At 39.5% G+C, this 20,564-nt stretch overlaps 1 protein-coding gene across 4 annotated transcripts in view; it reads left to right on the top strand.

The window, feature by feature from the left end:
- Positions 1-2,782: 2,782 nt before the first annotated feature.
- Positions 2,783-20,564, top strand: part of AADAT (aminoadipate aminotransferase) — a 30,775-nt gene continuing 12,993 nt past the window's right edge. Inside the window, exons 1-6 of one of the 4 annotated variants that reach the window (XM_033215691.1) lie at positions 2,783-2,912; positions 3,337-3,448; positions 4,509-4,677; positions 5,772-5,904; positions 15,104-15,178; positions 19,409-19,618. In XM_033215691.1, the coding sequence (XP_033071582.1) occupies positions 3,382-3,448; positions 4,509-4,677; positions 5,772-5,904; positions 15,104-15,178; positions 19,409-19,618 (654 nt within the window). In that variant the 5' untranslated portion in view covers positions 2,783-2,912; positions 3,337-3,381. The other 3 variants (XM_033215690.1, XM_033215692.1, XM_033215689.1) reach the window with 3 other exon arrangements.

Below are 20,564 nucleotides of genomic sequence, written 5' to 3'. Positions count from 1 at the left end.
ATTGTATTATCTGAAATTATTGACGTCTTAATGTACAAACAGTTGCTTTTCAAGAGTAGTGACTTGTCTTAGTTATCTTTTTAAATCAGTTACAGTTCCTAGAACAGAGTAAGAATTCAGTAAATGTTTGGAGAAAGAATCTGACGTCTTTAATTCTATCCTCGGGCAGTCCTAAGCCAAGCTTCTAAAAAGGCAGCACTGAGCAATGAACCTTGCTCATTTATCTTAGTCTCTCAGGAGAAGCCTTCTGCTGTTGTCGCCTGACAAATCCAAAGTCTGGTTTCTCTGGCAATCAAATTTACCTTCAGTCTTCAGCTTCTATTGTCTGGTAAGCGCTTCCCAACTTAACCCTTGCTTGTCCCTTTCCCACCACTGTGACTATATTCTGCCTTGCATTTTCTGATCATGACCCCCAGTGCCCCTGCATTCCATTAGCCTGCCCTGATGGACCATTTCTCTGCCTCTCCATCTGGCCTGAATCATCAGCCAGCTTGTAATCAATCAGCACCCCCAACGTCTCAGTAATACAATTCCAGGGCAGGCCAAATAGAAAATTCAGCAAACTGTTTAAGGGTTGAAAACCTGCACCTTAGGATTTGATGACCTCACATCTCTTCAGTTTGGGTTCCTTAAATTGTGTCACCACTGTTTGGAAAGGGGGAAAATCAATTAATTATGTATTTTTTAAAATGCCTGTGTGAGGCCAAGCATGGTGGCTCATGTCTATAATCCCAGCATTTTCGGAGGCCAAAATGGGAGGACTACTTGAAGCCAGGAGTTCGAGACTAGCCTGGGCAACATAGGGAGACCCTGTCTCTATAAGGTATTTTAAAAACTTACCCTGCTGTGGTGGTGTTCACCTGTAGTCCCAGCTACCCGGGAAGCTGAGGTGAGAGAAACTCTGGAGCCCAGGAGGACGAGGCTGCAGTGAACTATGGTTGGCGCCACTGCATTCAAGCCTGGACAACAAAGTGAGACTCCAGACACTCTGTCTCTCAAAATAAAATAAAATAAATAGCTTGTGAGTAATAAATACTATAAATCACAGACCAGTGCATCAATGTGCTTACAAAAACCTTTAGTCTTTTCCTTGGCCCAGGACTTCAAACTCCTTTGACTAAACAGGTTGCTACTGCCAAAGGGAAGAAATTTAAACTGAGACAGAGTCTCGCTCTATCCCCCAGCTTTATCCCCCACTGGAGTGCAGTGGTGTGATCTCAGCTTCAACTCACTGCAACTTCGGCCTCTCGGGTTTGAGCAATTCTCATGCCTCAGCCTCCCGAGTGGCTGAGATTACAGGCGCCTGCCACCATATCCGGCTAAAGACAGGGTTTTGCCACGTTGGCCAGGCTGGTCTCGAACTCCTGACCTCAGGTGACCCACCCATCTTGGCCTCCCAAAGTGCTAGGTTTACAGGCATGAGCCACCGCACCTGGCTGAAGTTTAAATTTTCTTCTAAGTATCTTAAGGAAACCATGCTCAGTTAGAGCCCTCCCCCTATCAAAAAAAAAGCCTGAAGTCCCGAGGAACAATATATCTAGTTACAAGTCATAATTAACCTTGATCTACACCTTATTTAGATGTTTTTAGTGCTTCTTGAGTTAACTTCTATAAAACTTCAGGGACAACTACTTTTAGAATGGACAAGCTCAAACAGATAAGGATCTGTGTGCATGGATTAACTGAGAACATGCCTTAAAAGTTGCCAAATAGCTTCTCTAGTCAAAAACATTTGAAGGCTGAGTCCTTAAGTTTTGCTTAAAAGCATTTGTTACTAATAAAAACAGCCAATGTTCATAGAGTGTTTTTACAATGTGCAGACCACTGCACTTATTAGTTTAATACAGATTATCTAATTTATTCCTGTCAACAGGCCTGTGAGAAAACCAATACACAGAAAGGTTAAGTAACTTGTCCAAAGACACCCAGCTGTTAAGCCATCAAGTGGCATTTCAACTACTTGAACTCTCTGAATCCAGAAGCATCTTGCCTCTTGGGTTTCTAACAGGTTTACTAATGATACTCCCCTTTTGTTATTTAGCTGCTAGCATAAAGATGTTACTGGGTTATCTCAGCCTTTTGCTGCCAGGACCTAGATAAAAGCAGTGGCTCCTTGACCAACCTATTAAATAAAGATTAAAAGAGAGCCATTTGGCAGTGAGTCAATAATCATCCAGGCAGTACTCAGCAAATTTGTACTGAATGAGTGAATCCAGTTCATTCATTTTAATGACCATTAAAGAATTTTTTTTTTTAAAGTGAAAGAGGTTTTCTGAAACCCTTCCCTCACTAAGTGCTCCCATTAAACGTTGTACATTCCATTTTGGTGATTCAGGAAGGAGAAATTGCAGAAAAGTTGAGGGAGGTGGGGCGTAAGGAGGATTATTTTGTAAGAAAAAAAAGGCAAGGTGCTAGACCCAAAAAGATCCGGATATTCACTTCCAAGATAATTCTTATTTAAGGAAAGGTCAGAAATTCAATGCGAGGGTAGACACTAAAACTGAAGAGACTCTCCGAGTGATTCTTGAAAAATTTTTTTCAGAACTCCATCGTCACTCCAAAATACTGAGATCTTCGAGAAAGTAATGTTGAAATTCGTCTGGGTCCCCGGGGTGCTTCCCAGGAGAGTGCCCAGAGTTTCACTAAGAAAAGATGGGTATTTAGCATAGCCATGGTCTGAGCGGGCAAAATGCACAGTCCCAGTGCCTGAGAGGAGGCCAGCGGAGCGCGCGGGAACGAAGGTGCGGCCTCTCCAGGCTGGGCGCAGCTCGGGAGCCCCCTGCAGTGGACCCAAGCGGCCGCCAGATGGTTCCCGAGGATTAGGATCACGGGCACTTCCGGTCCCCTCGGGCAGCCCCTGGGCTGGCCTCCCGGCCGGCACCTAGGCACGCCAACGCGGACGCCAGCTTCTGGTGACTCCCAGCGGCGAGGTCAAGAGTCATTGGCCTGGGGCTGCAGCGCCTCGCACCCGGGCTCCCCGGCGCGCCCTGCGCTCTGAGGGCGATGATCCGGGACGGGGAGGCGCGCGCGGCGGGCGGCCATAGGCCACGGCGCGGGGCGGGAGGGGGCGCGGCGAGGCCCGCGGCGGGGCAAAACTGGCGTGGGCCCTGGCGGCCGCCGGAGCGCGTGCGGCGTGGACTTTGCCAGGCTCGCCACCAGCCCCAGACCCGTTTAGGACCCGGAGACCGAACGCAGCGTCCAGCCGGGGAGTTTCGGCGGCGTTCTCCGGGCACTGCGCGCGGGAAGCCAGACGCAGCGGGGGGACAGCTCGCGTTGGCGTTGCCAGAGTGAGGAAGTTAGCAGGCAGGACTTGACGAGGCTCTTTGGTTTTTCTAGTCCTCAGCCACTGAAGAGGAAGCTTGATGCTTGGCTGTCAGAGACATGAATTACGCACGGTTCATCACGGCAGCGAGCGCAGCCAGAAACCCTTCTCCCATCCGGAGCGCGAGTGAGAAACGGGGCGACCATCACTCCTTTGGGGTGGGACATTCCTCGCACAGCCTCTAAGGAGGGTTCCCTAGCAAGCCACCGCTTGGTTGCATCCATGCATACCCCTGTGCACGCTCGCGTTGAGCCATACTCTGCGTGCAGAAATGAAATAGGCAGAGCCTTTGTTCTCAAAGAACTCGGGCTGAAACGGAAGGCGGGTATTTCTGCTGGAGCAGAGTCCGAGCAGCTGTAGAGAGAGGCGCAGACTGCTGAGGGTCACGGCCTTGGAAGGGAGGGGGCGTGCTATCGAGAAAGGCTCTTCCTGGGAAGCTGAGAAGGGGCAGGCACAGCGTGCAGATGGGTGTGCAGTGGAGAGGGCCAGGTAAATGGGAGAGGTAGGGGTGGGCCATGAAGCTCACAGACAGGTCGGGGCTAAGTGGAGGAGGGCTTCTGCTGTTGTGGCCCTTTGCTGTCTTCCTGATCCCTCTGCCTTCTCTTTGGTCACCTTCATTCTTTAGTCCCTCCACAGGTGAGGCGGCCCAGAAAAAGTTATTCTGTATGTTTATTTTAGACTAGCGTTTGTCTTACTCCATTCAGGCTGCTATAACAAATACCACAAACTGGGTAATTTATAAACAATAGAATTATTTCTCACAGTTCTGGAAGCTAGGAAGTCTAAGATCAATGTGCCAGCAGATTCTGTATCTGGTGAGAGCCCTTCCTTATAGACAGAGGCTTCTTGCTGCATCCTCACGTAGTAGAAGGGGGAACCTGTGTCCTCACATGGCAGAAGGGCCAAGGGCATTCCCTCAGCCTTCTTTTATAAGTGCACCAATCCCCTTCAGGAAGGTGGATCCCTCCTGACCTAATCACCTCTAGAGACCCCACCTCTTAAAACTATCACATTAGTATTAAGTTCCGAGTATGAATGTGGGGGGAACACCAACATTTAGACCCTAGCACATTCGATCACTAGAAATTGTTAAACTTTATAGTTTTATTGATTATAATGCATGCTTAACTATCTGCTTATAACAATCTTCAGTGAAATTGTTTCTTCTCTTCCATGTGTATTGTAGCTGAAATATCGAGCAGAGGACCAAAATCGATGATCTCGTTGGCTGGTGGCTTACCGAATCCAAACATGTTTCCTTTTAAGACTGCTGTAATCACTGTAGAAAATGGAAAGACCATCGAATTTGGAGAAGAGATGATGAAGAGAGCACTTCAGTATTCTCCGAGTGCTGGGTAAGTATCAATACTTAACATAATTTTATTGGCTCATTTTCATGAGAAATAGTCTAAGGCCCATTGATAAAGAATATTAAAGAAATATTCTAAGGCCCATTCATAAACATTCTAAGGTCATTGACTCATTTGGTCATGCAGTGACCAAATACTCACTTGATCATTGAATACTAACCAAGTGAGTATTCAATAGTTAGGAAGGTCTGGGGAAAGGTTTTCAAAGATAATTAAGAGCAGAAAGGATATTGAATGCTGAACACTCCTCAGTGATTGCTTCTCAATTGCAAATGACCAAGAAGGCTTCTAGAAGGAAATACCATTAGAGCTGAGTCCAAAAAAATGAGAAGATATCCAGGTGAAAGAAACATATCAGGAGAAATGAAGAAATGGAAGATCCAGGAGGCAGCAACTTTAAGTCCCCAGGCAAATTTTTAATAATTATATTCCCTTTCTAAACAAGCAGCCATGCAAATATATTGCCCTCATGGGTTCAAATGCCTTTAATTTCTTAAAGGCAAGCTGAAACATATCTGATGACTTTCTTTAGCTGGTCTTCTTCCAGTGATAAAGCAAAATTTATGGAGAATCTATAAATTATATTTTATTAAAACCTTCTTTGTTCTGTGATTGAAAAGTATATTGAAATATGTTATTCATGTATACATGTATTAGTTATATAATATGTTAAATATACATAGTCTTATTCGAACGTTCCGTAATACAAACAGCTTATTGAGCCTGAACTTCTAGATAGCCATAGAACTCTTCCTAGAGAGAACAAAGAATCGATTATGCAATGATTACTCTAAAGACTTCAGGTTTGGAATAAGAAAGATGTAGATTCAAATCTCAGCTCATTGATTACATAATTGACTTTATGAGAATTTCTGGCTGATTGACTTATGGGAATTTCCTAATCTCTAAGTCTACTGCCTATCTTTTAAATAGGAATATTAATACTGGCAAAAAGCATTTGAGGGTTTTTTAATTAAGTGTACAAAGTGCTTGATAAAGCTGTCATTTATTATTTCCTGTCTACTACTATTACTATGATTTTTACTACTATGAATTTAAAAATACATTTTATGCTTTAGAATTCCAGAGCTTTTGTCCTGGCTAAAACAGTTACAAATAAAATTGCATAATCCTCCTACTGTCCATTACCCACCCAGTCAAGGACAAATGGACCTATGTGTCACATCTGGCAGCCAACAAGGTCTTTGTAAGGTAAGACTGAAAGGAAAACTCAGCCAAAATGGGGAATTGGAAGCATTCATTTCTATAGTCATCTCTCAACCACAGAGAATCATATTTTATGGATTACTGGTAGTCTTTCTTGTCTTCACCTAGAATTATAAACAGGCAACTAAAAGACAAGTCATAGGATGCGGGTGGGAGCAGTTGTGGCCGTGGATGGCCTAGGGTGGGTAGGGGATGTTGACTGTAAGCAAAAGCCAGGTGGAAATATTGTAGGTTGATCTATCAATATTTCCCCTTAGTTTTCCTCATTGTGAACACAAGGACTTTGAAAAATTATCTGTTCTTAACATCATTCGCTAGACTAATCTGTTAAATATTAAATACAGAGCATGTGGTCAATTATCCAGACCTACTAACCATTAAAGCAGGATTCCCACTAAGGGAGTACTCAACTCTTACCAACAGCTTAGTGAACACTGCTTAATTTCATCTGGCTCAAAAATTCAAGTTACATTTGATTTCTGCCTATAGTTAGGAAATTTCAATATGATTTTTAAATTTTTTAGAGGGCATACCTTCATATTCCTGAGATAAAAATATTTATATTCCTTTGCATATCTGTCTATGGAATCTCTGTGCTTGCCACTGCTTGTATCTTGTCCCCCCTTGGGTGCATTTCTCTAGATCTATTTATATGTCTGTATCTCTGACTTCTTACATGGATTGGTTCTCTCTCTCCCTCTCCTCGTGGCATTAGTTAGTCCATCTTCTTCCCTTCTGGGTTCCAGGAACTCCACAGATGTAAACACCACTGGTTAGTTGCCACAATAAAGAGACCACATCTGTGGTCCTCAGTTTAATCTGTTATTTTCTTTTCTTTTCTCTTTTTGGTTTTTTTTGTTTTGTTTTGTTTTGTTTTTTTGAGACAGGGTCTCACCCTGTCATGCAGACTGGAGTGCGGTGGCGCAATCACGGCTCACTGTAGTCTCAACGTCCCTGGGCTCCAACAATTCTTCCACCTTAGCCTCCCAAGTAGCTGGGACTGCAGGTGCACACCAATATGCCTAGCTAATTTTTATATTATTTTGCCATGTTAGACAGGCTGGTCTTGATCTTGTGGGCTCAAGCAATCTGCCCACCTTGGCCTCCCAAAGTGCTGGTATATTTTCTCCTTTGTTTTCCATGAATAAGATTCTCTATATTCATTCTCAGATCTAGATTAATCTCTGACTCCCATTTATCTTTATCTGAAACCAGAGTATTTTCTTTTTCATGGAAATATGAAAACTGTAATCTGGTTTGCTTTAATGAATTTTAATTAAATTATTGTTATGAAATAATGAGTTACAGTAGTGAAAACATTTTTTAAAGTTTTTAAAAATTAAAAAAAACTTACCCTTTTTGTATATAATTAGGAAAAGTAAAAGAATTAGCTAGTGTTTGAGTCTTTGCTTGAAGAGAAACATTTGTGGTTGTATAAAATGATATGAGTATTTTTCAATGAAATTCTTTCCTCAAGAAAGGGTGCTATGGACTTTTTCTTCCAGAAAGTTGCTCAAGACAGTTTCTTCTTTATCCATCACAGCACCAGTTATACAAAGAAGGAAGACAGCACAGATGGCTAAATACGTCAGTAACTTACTACTTACAGACATGCTTATTACAGGGGCACTAATATGTATCTGGTTTAATATTTCTTCCACGTTGTTCTCCAGGATTCATGTTATTTTAGGCTCCTGTGTTTCTCTCTCATCTTTTAAACAATGCTCCCAGATGATAAACAGCCTTCCCTTCTAATTTAATATATTTGAAATTTGTATGTCCCCTAACTGATGTGGAAAATATATTTACAGTTGACCATTGAACAACACAGGGATTTAAGGGCAATGGCTCCATGCAGTTGAAAATCTGCATATAACTTTTGACTCCTCTAAAGCATAACTACTAATAGCCTACTCTTGACCAGAAGCCTTACTGATAATATAGTCAGTTACCACATACTTTGTATTTTATATGTATTATATACTATATTTTTACAATAAAGTAAACTAGAGAAAATAAAATGGTATTAAGAAAGTCACGAGCAAGAGAAAATATATTTACCATTAAGTGGAAGTGGATCATCATATAGGTCTTCATCCTCATCTTCATGTTGATTAGGCTGAGGAGAAGGAGGAAGAGGAGGGGTTGGTCTTGCTGTCTCAGGGGAGGCAGAGGCAAAAGAAACTGTGCATATAAGTGAACCTGTGCAGTTCAAATCCATGTTGTTCAACGCTAATTAGGTTTTCCTTTGATCTGTTAATATGTGCATGCCACCCAAGTGATTCCTTTGGTCCTAGGATGTCTTGTAAAGCTTAAGTCAATTAGAAACTTTTCAGAGGAGGATACTGTTTGTCATAAGGTGCCAAAAGCTCATAAGGAAAAGGTAAACTTTCCCACAGGCCAATTGGGAAACAAAAGTCAAGTCTTCTATCTCAATTGATAATGGCCCTACTGTTTGTGGTGAGATGTGGGTTGATAAAATGATAGGAAAAAGGACTCAAACTGGGGATTGTGAAACATCACATGTTAAGAAGCAATTACTCTGTGACTTATGTATGATTTAGTCATAATAGACCCCTTTGATTTAGGCTGGAAAAATCTATTGCCTGGCTCGAGTGATTGTAGTCGAAATCATATTATCCACATAATTTCCAAAGATTTGTCAAACCTTCTATTACTTGACCTAGAAATATCCTTTAACACTGTTGATCTCCCTATCCATTTTATTTTTTAAAATTAATTTTTAATTTTTTCTATTGCCATAAAATATATATATAAAATTTGCTATCCTTGCCATTTTTAAGTATACAGTTCAGTGGTATTAAGTACATTTATATTTATTTTTTCTTTCACCCTATCTCCCCCATGTCCTTTCCATCCTCTGGTAACCACCAATCTACTCTCTATCCTTATGAGATCCACTGTTTTAGCTCGCACAGATGAGGAAGAACATAAAATATTTGTGTTTCTGTACTTGGCTTATTTCACTTAACATAATGACCTCCAGTTCTATCCACGTTGCTGCAAATGACAGGATTTTATTCCTTTTTTATGGTTGAATAATATTCCATTGTGTGTATACCACATTTTCCTTATCCATTCATCAACTGATGGACACTTAGGTTGGTTCCATATTTTGGCTATTGTGAGTAAGTGCCATAATAAACATGGAGGTGCAGATACTGCTTTGATATATTGATATTTTTGTTTTGGATATATACTCAGCAGTGGGATTGCAGGATTATATGGTAGTTCTATTTTCAGTTTTTTGAGGAACCTCTGTACTGTTCTCCATAGTGGCTGTACCAATTTACATTCCCATCAAAGTGTACAAGGGTTCCCCTTTCTCTACCCTCATCAGCATCTGTTATTACTTGTCTTTTTGAAGCTAGCCATTTTGACTGTGATGAGGTAATATCTCATTGTGGTTTTGATTTGCATTTCTGATTGCATTAGTAATATTGAACTTTTTAAATGCCTTTTGGGCATTTTTATGTCTTCTTTTAGAAATGTCTGTTAAGATCTTTTGCCCATTTTTTAATGGGATTATTTGGGGGTTTTGCTATTGAGTTGTTAATCCCTTGTCAGATGGGTGGTTTGCAAATATTTTCTCCTATCCTGTAGGTTGTTCTAGTTCCTTGAAGTGCATTATTAGGTTGTTAATTTGAAGTCTTTCTACTTTCTTGATACAGGCATTTATTGCTATAAACTTTCCTCTTACTACTGCTTTTGCTGTATTCCACAAATTTTAGTATATTGCATTTCCATTTTCATTTTTCTTAGTAAAACTTTTAATTTCCTGCTTAATTTTTCATTGACCCATTCAGGAGCACGTTGTTTAATTTTCATGTGTTTGCATATTTTATAAAGTTCCTCTTGTTATTGATTTCTAGTTTTATTATTGTGGTCAGAAAAGATATTTGATAAGATTTTTTGTTGTTGTTGTTCAAACTTGTTTTATAGCCTGAGGTATGGTCTGTTCTGCAGACTCTTCATTGTGCTGATGAGAAGAATGTATATGCTGCAGCAGTTGATTGAATATTTTTGTAAATGTCTATTAGGTCTGTTAGATCTAGTGTGTAGTTTTACCTCACTGTTTCTTTATGTTGATTTTCTGTCTGGATAATCTGTTTATTACTGAGAGTGAAGTGTTAAAGTCTCCTACTATTATTGTATTGCATTCTGTCTCTCCCTTTATATTTATTAATACTTGCTTTGTATACTTGGGAGGTATGGTGTTGGGTGCATATATATTTATAATTGTTATATTATCTTGCCGAATTGACCCCTTTATCATTATATAGTGACCTTCTTTGTTTCTTTTTACAATCTTAGATTTGTAGTCTATTTTACGTAAGTGTAGCTACATCTACTCTTTTTAGGTTTCCAATTCCACGGAATATGTTTTTCCACCTCCTCACTTTCAGACTGTGTGTCTTTATAGGTGAGGTAGGTTTCTTGTAGGCTGCATATGATTGGGTCTTGTTTCTTTATCCACTCAGCCACTCTATGCCTTTTCATTGGAGAATGGAGACCATTTACATTCAGTGTTATTATTGATACGTTAGGACTTACTACTGGCATTTTGCTGCTTGTGTTCTGGTTGTTTTGAGACTCCTCTCTTCTTTTCTTCCTTTCTTACTATCTTCCTTTGTGGTTAAGTGATTTTCTCTGGTACTATTATGAAATTTGTTGCTCTTTATTTTTAGTGAATCAATTGTAAGTTTTTGTACTGTGGTTACCATGAGGCTTACAAAAAAAAATTATTGATATAAAAAGTTATTTTAAAGAGGTAACAACTTATCTTGGATCAACTTATCTTATGTTGGAGAAGCAAACAAATGCAAAAAACACACACAAAAAATCCTCTATTCTTTAACCCCATTCCCCGCACATTTTGACTTTGAGATATCTCAATTTACGTATTACGTATCTTAACAGGTTGCTGTAGCTATTAATGTTTTTGATCGATTTGTCGTTTGGGCTTCATATGAGAATTATGAGTGGATCACACACCACAATTACAATCATAGAGTATTCTGGGTTTGTCCACATACTTAATTTTACCAGTGGGATTTTTACCTTGAAAAGTTTTCTTTTGCACATTAGTACTTTTTTATTTCAAGTTGAAGAATTCCCTTTAGCATTTTTCATACGATCTGGTAATGGTAAATTCTCTCAGCTTTAGTTTGTCTGAGAAAGACTTTATCTCTCCATCATATTTGAAGGATAATTTTGCTGGATACAGTATTCTTGGATGATTGCTTCTCAGCCTTCTGGCTAAGATCAAGTGTACAATATTCTTGGATGGGCCGGGAATGGTAGCTCACACCTGTAATCCCAGTACTTTGGGAGGCTGAGATGGGAAAATTGCTTGAGGCCAGGAGGTCAAGACCAGCCTGGTTAACATAGCGAGGCCCCATCTCAATCAATCAATCAATTAAAATAAACCAATGTTCTTAGACAGCAGCTTTTTTCTTTGGGCACATTGAAAATGCCATATCTCTTCTTCCTGGCCTGTACGGTTTCCATTGAGACGTCTGTTGCGAGACAAATTAGAGCTCATATGTATATTATTTTCTTCTTTTGTCTTGTTGCTTTTCATATCTTCTGTTTGTCCTTAGCCTTTGAGAGTTTGATTCTTACATGCTTTGAGGTAGTTTTATTTGGATTGAATCTGTTTGATGTTCTCAGACCTTCTTTTGTGGCCTGGATATTTATCTGTCTCAAGTTTTAGAAACTTTTTCTGGCCGAGCGCGGTGGCTCAAGCCTGTAATCCCAGCACTTTGGGAGGCCGAGACGGGCGGATCACGAGGTCAGGAGATCGAAACCATCCTGGCTAACACGGTGAAACCCCGTCTCTACTAAAAATACAAAAAACTAGCCGGGCGAGGTGGCGGCGCCTGTAGTCCCAGCTACTCGGGAGGCTGAGGCAGGAGAATGGCGTGAACCCGGGAGGCGGAGCTTGCAGTGAGCTGAGATCTGGCCACTGCACTCCAGCCTGGGTGACAGAGCGAGACTCCGTCTCAAAAAAAAAAAAAAAAAAAAAAAAAAAGAAACTTTTTCTGTTATTATTTCTCTAAATAAGCTTTGTACTCCTTGCTTTTGCTCGCCTTCCTCTTGCAGACCAATGATTCTTAGATTTAGTCTTTTGGGGTAATTTTCTATATTTTGTAGGCATTCTATGTTCTTTTTTCTTTTTTCCCCGACTGTATTTTCACATAGCCAATCTTCAAGCTTACTGATTCTTCCTTCTGCTGGGTCCGTTTTGATTTTGAGAGCCTCTAATGAGTTCCTCAGTTCAACAATTCTGAGTTCAGTATTTCTCAGTTCCAAAATTTCTGGGGCGTTTTATTTTTATTATTTCAATCTCTTTGTTAAATGTCTCTGATAAATTTCTGAATTGCTGTTCTGACTTATCTTGAAGATCACTGAGTTTTCTTTTCTGTTTTTTTTTTTTTTTTTTTTTGAGACGGAGTCTCGCTCTGTCGCCCAGGCTGGAGTGCAGTGGTGTGATGTCGGCTCACTGCAAGTGCTGCTTGCCAGGTTCACACCATTCTCCTGCCTCAGCCCCCCGAGTAGCTGGAACTACAGGTACCCGCCACTATGCCCAGCTAATTTTTTGTATTTTTAGTAGAGACGGGGTTTCACCGTGTTAGCCAGGATGGTCTTGATCTCTTAACCTCGTGATCCACCCGCCTTGGCCTCCCAAAGTCCTGGGATTACAGGTGTGCGCCACCACGCCGGCCCTGAGTTTTCTTAAAACTGCTATTTTGAATTTTTGGTCAAAGAGCTTACAAATTGCTGTCTTGTTAGGATCAGTCACCGGATTGATGCTCTGTCATTTTGGGGAGGTCATGGTTTCCTGTTTGCTATTGTTTCTTGTAGGTATACATCTGTTTTTTGCATTGAAGGATTAGTTATTTATTCTAGTTTTTTGTTTGTTTTGTCTGGCTTGCTTTGCTTTTTATTGGATACATTTGCTTAGTAAATCTCTGTTGCTGGGTCACTGCTTCCTTGTTGGCATCTTCGTAGGTAGCACCTTAAGCCCAGGTTTAGTACATAATTCGAGAATAGCCTGTCCCAAATCAGGGAGGTCCCAAAGGATTTATTCCATTGGCATGAGATGGCTAGCAAAATAATTATACCCAGGAACCTCTGGAGCATTTCTCCTGCAGTGTGGTGCTGCTAAACAATCACTCTGATTTGGCATGCCCTTTTTGCTGAGTTACAGTGCAGAGTTTCCAGGGCTTGGAAACTGCCTCCCCATTTTGTCTCTGCCTTTCCTCAGAGATGTTTTTTGCTCCAGTCAATCATGATGCTTCCCGAGGGTTAAGGCAAGGACAGGACTCCTGCCAGGGAACCAAAGATGGTGGGGAAACTCTTGGCCACCTCAATCTCCCTTTTTCTAGTGTAGAAGCCATGAGTTAGGGGGAGATTTTCCATGTGCTTGGTGCCAGGCAGAATTGGGAGGAGGAGTATCCTAGATGCAGAAGTATGTTTTTCTTACCATCTGCTCAGAGTTTTTTCACTTCTCTATAGTCCTAGGAACTGACTCATCCTCATATTTGAATTCTGGGTTGTTTCTGGTGAAAATTTTAGCACTGTATATTTGTTAGTGGTTTTGTGGGAGGGAATGAAGCCAACTTGCTTCTACACCACCATTTTGGAACTGGAAGTCTCCCCCGCCCTTTTGGAAACACTGTCGTCCTCCAGCTCTCTCAGTAGCATGTTGTGTGGTTCTCCTCCAGCCCACTTGCCCTGCCTTCCTTGCAGTGTCCTCCTCTACCCAGCCATTATTTATTGGAGTTCCCTGTAGCTCCGTCCTTGAACATCTCTCCTTAGTCTATGTACTTTTCCTGGGTATCTCCATTTACATTCACATGATCAACCATATGCCAGTAACTTCCAAGCTCCTTCCAAATCCATTTGTCCATCTATCCATCTGACATCATCACAGGATGTTTCAAAGGCATCTCACACTAAAACAAATCATTCTCTCACTCAGATATGGATGGCTTTTTGGTTTTGCGTTTCAGTGAATAGCACCACCCCCACCATCTATCTAGTTCCATAACCAAATACCTAGGCATCATTCTTGACACCTCCTCTTCCTCATTTCCCTATTGTCCGTAATCATGTTCCATTACTTTTCATTTCCTAATACCTCTCAGTTCTTCTCTACAATTCCACTGTCACCACTCTAATTTAAGATGACCCTTATCTGTTTTCCAGGACTGTGGCAGTAACTTCCCAAACAATCCTAAAAACTTTCCAAACTTTCCACATGTATTCTCACCCTTCTTTTATTCTTTCATACTGCAGCCAGATTGATCTTTTCAAGATGAGTATCTGATCATGCGACTCTCCCTCCCCACTCTCTTCTTAAAATCCTTACTTCCATCCCTTGGCTCAAATGCCTACATGGTTGGTCTCTGCCCACTTCTGTCTGATCTCACACCACTCTTTTCTCTACCTTCTGCCTCAAGACACATAATTATTTTGGCTTTTCAAATGTAACTATTGTCACCCCCTACACCAACTCATCACTTTCTCGAGGATGCCTTCCCTGAGTTCCCTCAATGCCTAGGTCTTCCTACAATGAGCTCTTATGTCATTGTGCATCTGTACTTAATATCACTTACCACTGTTTTTAATTGCACATTTATTGGGTAGTTATTTAATTGGTGTCTAGCTTTCCCAGTGGACCAGTAGCTCCATGAGAGTAAGAACCATGTCATTTTGCTTGCTATTTTATCTCTGACACTTTACACAGGCCTGGCTTATAGTAAACATTTAATAGATTTTCAAAGAAGCAATGAAAGGAATAAATGAATGTTAGGAGCCAAACCTCTGTTCACCTTACTCTGGAACAGGAGTTGGCAAACTATGGTTTGAGAGCCAAATCCAGCCCTTCATCAAATTTTGTAAATAAAGTTTTACTGGAATGCAGTCACACCCATTCATTTATATATTGTCTATGGCTGCTTTTTCACTATAGCTGCAGAGTAGTTGCAACAGAAATACTATGATCCTCAAAATGTTTACTGTTTGGCCCTTTATAAACAATTTGCTAATTCTTACTCTAGAATCATGTGAGCTCAAACTAAAAAATGGGCTTCTGAGCATGGAAACAGTACTAACCTATGCTGACTGACAAGCTAACCTATGCTTCTTTTGTTAGGTGTTTGAAATGATCATTAACCCTGGAGATAATGTCCTCCTAGATGAACCTGCTTATTCAGGAACTCTTCAAAGTGTGAGTATACATTTTTACAAAAGGCAACTCTGTTGTAGTAAATAAGAAGAAAACTTATAATAAAAGTTTTATAATAACTTTATAATAATAAAGTCAATATCTTATTAACTTGAGAATAATCTATACACAGAAAAATGAAGTAGCATCTTTTATCCATAAGCAGGATAATCTTAAATGATATATACAAAATATGTTAAATGTACCCTCTTCTTTATACATTTCTTTTTAAAAATCCAAGTGTATAGGCATTAAAATTAGGTTATTCAAAATCATGTCCAATTCTCTTAATATTTCACTTTAAATGTAACTTAAATTACAAAAATTTATTTTTATTACTATCTTATTACCATATGCATAAGTACAACCATGTTATATGTCAGTTTAGTGTACTAACATGGTATAATTAGGACTTTCCACTCCAAAGTTAGATCCGTGGAACTGTGATATACAGAATGAGGAAGCTGATGATCTGACTCTGCTCTGCACTGGTCAGAGCACATTGCTGAGAATTAGGTTTGTTTGGGGCAGTCTACTTTAAGAAAGAAATGTCCACAACTGGAGCATATTCAGAGAAAGATAGTCAGAGTAAATAGGGAATTGGAAACCATACCATATGATGAATGTTGTAGGAACTGGAGCTATTTTCCCCAGAAAGAAAAGACTCAAGAGAGGCATGAAAACTGTCCTCAAATGCATAGAAGTTAGTCATGTAACAAAAGAATTAGATTTATTTGTACATGACCTTAGGTTAATAGAACTGGAACCACAGGGAAACAATTTCAGCTCTATATAAGAACATGCTAACTGTTGGCCTTACCGGACTTCATAAGAGGTTATAACATTGCCCATCACTGTAGGTGCTCAGTTACTTTTGACTGCCACCTAACACAAATACAGCAAACATAATTCTAGCTTAGAGTAGGGGAATTGAGATGACCTTTATGCTCTGTTGATTCCAACTTCATGGATTCTCTTATTTTTTTTAATTTTATATTATTTTTATGAAAATCAACATATAAATATTATAAAACAATTCCATTTGTAATAGCATCCAAAAGAATAAAATACCTAGGAATGAATCTAACAAAGGAGGTGGAAGACTTGTACATTAAAAACTGAAAAATTTTGCTGAAAGAAATTAAGCAAAACTCAAATAAATGGAAAGACTTCCACTGTTCATAGAATGTAAGACTTACTATTGTTAAGATATTAATACTACCCTAAGCAATTTACAGATTCAATACAATCCCTATCGATATGCCAACAGCCTTTTTTGCAGAAATAGAAAAGCCAATCCTTAAATTGATGTGAGTTTAAAGGACCTAAATAGCCAAAATAATCTTGAAAAAGAACAAATTTGGAAGACCCTCACTTCCCAATTTCAAAACTGCAAAGCTACAGTAATCAAACAATGTGGTACTGGCATAAAGACAATCATATAGACCAATAGAATAGAACTGAGCGTCCAGAAATAAACCCACAAATCCAGTTGATTTCAGTAAGGGTGCCAAGATCATTCAGTGGGGGAAAGGGTAGTCTCTTCAACTGTGGTGCTGGGACAACTGGATTTCCACATGCATATGAAAGAACTTGGACCCTTACCTCACACCATATGAAAATTTAATTCAAAATGGATCAAAGACATAAATATAAGCGCTAAAACTACCGACACTTAGGAGAAAAATAAGGCCAAATTTTTATGACCTTAGATTTGGTGGATTTTTTAGATATGACCAAAAATATGAACAACAACCACCACCACAAAAATAGATAAATTGGACTTGAAGATTTAAACATGGTTGTGTATCAAAGGACATTATGAAAAAAGTGAAAAAAGAGTCTATACAATGGGAGAAAATATTTATAATAATATATCTGATAAAGCTTTAATATCCAGAACATATAAAGAACTCCTACAACTCAACAACAGAAAGATAAACAACCCAATTTAAAAATGGACAAAGGACTTAAATAGACATTAGTCTGAAGAACATGTGCAAAAGACCAATAAGCACATATAAAGATGCTCAGCATCATTAGTGATTAGAGAAATGCAAAGCAACATAAATCAACATATGAAAGCTGCAAGTTCCATGATCGTGTAGTGGTTAGTACTCTGCAATGTGTGACAGCTGTACCTACAGTCTGATTATTTGGCAAGACTCAGGCTTGCGGAAAAAATATTTTTAGGTAGAGAAATGCAAATCAAAACTACTGTGAGATACTACCTCACACATACCAGGATGACTATTATTTTAAAAAAAAATAGTGAATATGTGAAGAAACTGGGTTCATTCATTGCTGGTGGAAATGTAAAATGGTATGGCCACCGTGGGAAAGTTTGTCAGTTCCTCAGAAAATTAAAATAGAATTACTGTGTGACCCACAGTTCCACTCATGGGTATATACCCAGAAAGAATTGAAAACTGGGACTCAAACAGATACTTGTATACAAATGTTCATTGCAATATTATTTACAATAGCCAAAAGGTAGAAGCAACTCAAGTGTCCATCAGTGGATGAATGGATAAATAAAATGTGTTATATACATACAATGGAGTATTATTCAGCCATAAGAAGGAACACAGATCTGTTACATGTTACAATATGGATGAACCTTGAAAGCATTTTAACTTTAAGAAGCCAAACACAAAAGGACAAATATTGTATTATTCCATTTATATGAAACATCTAGAATAGACAAATTAATAGAGATAGAAAGTAAATGGGTGGTTACCAGTGGCTGGGAAGAGTAGAGAATGGAGAGTTATTGATTAATAGGTACAGAGTCTCTATTTGGGGTGAAGAAAAAGTTTTGGAAATAGAGGTGATGGATGCACATATTGTGAATGTAATTAATGCCACTGAATTGTACTCCTAAAAATAGTTAAAATGAACTAGACAAGGTGGCTCACGCCTGTAATCCCAGCACTTTGGGAAGCCGAGGCTGAAGGATTACTTGAGGTCAGGAGTTCGAGACCATACTGGGCAACATAGCGAAGAACGTGTCTACAGAGTTTTTTTGTTTGTTTAATTAGCCAGGCAGAAAGCAGAGGTGGAAGGATCACTTGAGCCCAAGAGCATGGTATTACAGGGAGCCATAATTGCACCACTGCACTTCAGCCCAGGCAACAAAGTGAGACCTTGTCACTTAAAAAAAAATTTGTCGCTTAAAAAAAAAAAAAAAAAAGGCTTAAAATGGCAACAATTTTACCACAATAAAAAAACTAAAATAAAATAATTACTTTTTCTTAATGATTGGATACTCACAATTTACTTTCCTAAACTCCTAAGATTTAAGATTACATAATGCCTGTGAATGTAAAACCAGCGTCTACCTACAAAGCGCGCATATACACAGATGTTTTCACATACCCAAACAGAAAAACAGAAGCTGTATGCCAAACTTTGAGGAAGTATGCTAATAAGCAGTATGCGTTTATTGTATGGCGCAGTATTGATTTGCTTTATTCATGGTAGATGTGCGTTATAAGATTAAGGCCTTTTAAATTTGTCATAAGGAGGATCTGAATTGTTCTTTTTTATGCATAATTCTACCTTTGACTGCTAAAAGAGTGTTTGCTTTTCATTTGCAATTTTTTTAGAACCTCATTCAATTATTATTTCTTAAGTTCCTTTTTTTATTTTAATGCTCAACCATGAATGAGATTCCACAAATTTGTATAAAGCTAAGTCTGTAAGCAATGCCAGTACATGCCAGTACAGCCTTAGCAATTGGTAAAATATGGAAATTCTACCGTACTGCTTGGTGATCTCCTCATCCCATTCATTGTCCCACCACCACCTGTAATCTCAGAACTTTGGGAGGCCGAGGAGGGTGGATCACCAGTTCAGGAGATCCAGAGCATCCTGGCTAACATGGTGAAACTCCGTCTTTACTAAAAATACAAAAAATTACCTGGGTGTGGTGGCATGGGCCTGTAGTCCCAGCTACTCAGGAGGCTGAAGCAGGAGAATCTCTTGAACCAGGGAGTCGGAGGTTGCCGTGAGCCAAGATCGCACCATTGCGTTCTAGCCTGGGCGGTAGAGCAAGACTCCATCTCAAAAAAAAAAAAAGTGTATAACCTCAACCCTCAGGAGCTGAGAGCTGCATGCAGGTTTATATATTTTTATGGGTATGAATGAGCAAGTTCTTGGTTAGAAGGAAAGAAAAATAGCACTTACATTTTGTAATCATGACTGACTCAGGCTTTCTTTTGTGCTCAACAGCTGCACCCACTAGGCTGCAACATTATTAATGTTGCCAGTGATGAACATGGGATTGTTCCAGATTCCCTAAGAGACATACTTTCCAGATGGAAACCAGAAGATTCAAAGAATCCCCAGAAAAACACCCCCAAATTTCTTTATACTGTTCCAAGTGGCAACAACCCTACTGGAAACTCATTAACAAGTGAACGCAAAAAGGAAATCTATGAGGTATTGTAGAATGGGTTAAAGCAGTTATGTTCCTGTTTCTTTGTGACTTTTTAGAAGAGTACTATGCAAGCTCTCTTTCTTATTAGCCTTTTGCTTTCAAGGGATATAATTTTTAATAAAAGGAAATCATATATGCTCAGGGTCCTAATAAATTTAGACACAATAAATTTCTGCATCTTTCCTTAGTTATGAGATTTTTCTTTCCCCATAATTGATGTTTTAATACAAAAGAAATAGCATCCTTGGCCTGATGTTAAATTTTATGAGATTATTTAATATTTTACCCCAAGTTTGATTTCCGTTTTTTCTGTGTTGTTAACGTGCCTGTTCTGCTTCCTACTCCTTGTCATCTTAGGTTACCAAGAATTCTTTAAAAATAAGAGGCATGCTCCCCTTTTATGAAATCTCTTTGAGATACCTATGATGCCTAGCTTTTCACTATAAACATTTTTTTTTTTTTTTTTTTTTTTTTTTTTTTGAGATGGAGTCTGGCTCTGCCGCCCAGGCTGGAGTGCAGTGGCCCGATCTCAGCTCACTGCAAGCTCCGCCTCCTGGGTTCACGCCATTCTCCTGTCTCAGCCTCCCGAGTAGCTGGGACTACAGGCGCCCGCCTCGTCGCCCGGCTAGTTTTTTTTTTTTTGTATTTTTTAGTAGAGACGGGGTTTCACCGTATTAGCCAGGATGGTCTCGATCTCCTGACCTCGTGATCCGCCCGTCTCGGCCTCCCAAAGTGCTGGGATTACAGGCTTGAGCCACCGCGCCCGGCCAAACATTTTTTTAAGTATCAAACATATGTTAAGCTCCACAGAAATCTTTGAAAAATAAGAGAAATGTGCCTTTTAGAAAGTCTCTTTTATGTACCTGACTGTGCCCCCAACCTTTTACTACAAATAGCTTTTTAAAATAAATACCAAACCCTTGTTAAACTCTATAGAATTTAGTCACA

The sequence above is a fragment of the Trachypithecus francoisi genome, unplaced genomic scaffold, assembly GCF_009764315.1.
Source record: "Trachypithecus francoisi isolate TF-2019V2 unplaced genomic scaffold, Tfra_2.0 Lachesis_group1, whole genome shotgun sequence".
Classification (NCBI taxonomy): domain Eukaryota; kingdom Metazoa; phylum Chordata; class Mammalia; order Primates; family Cercopithecidae; genus Trachypithecus; species Trachypithecus francoisi.
This window is presented reverse-complemented; position numbering and strand designations above follow the sequence as displayed.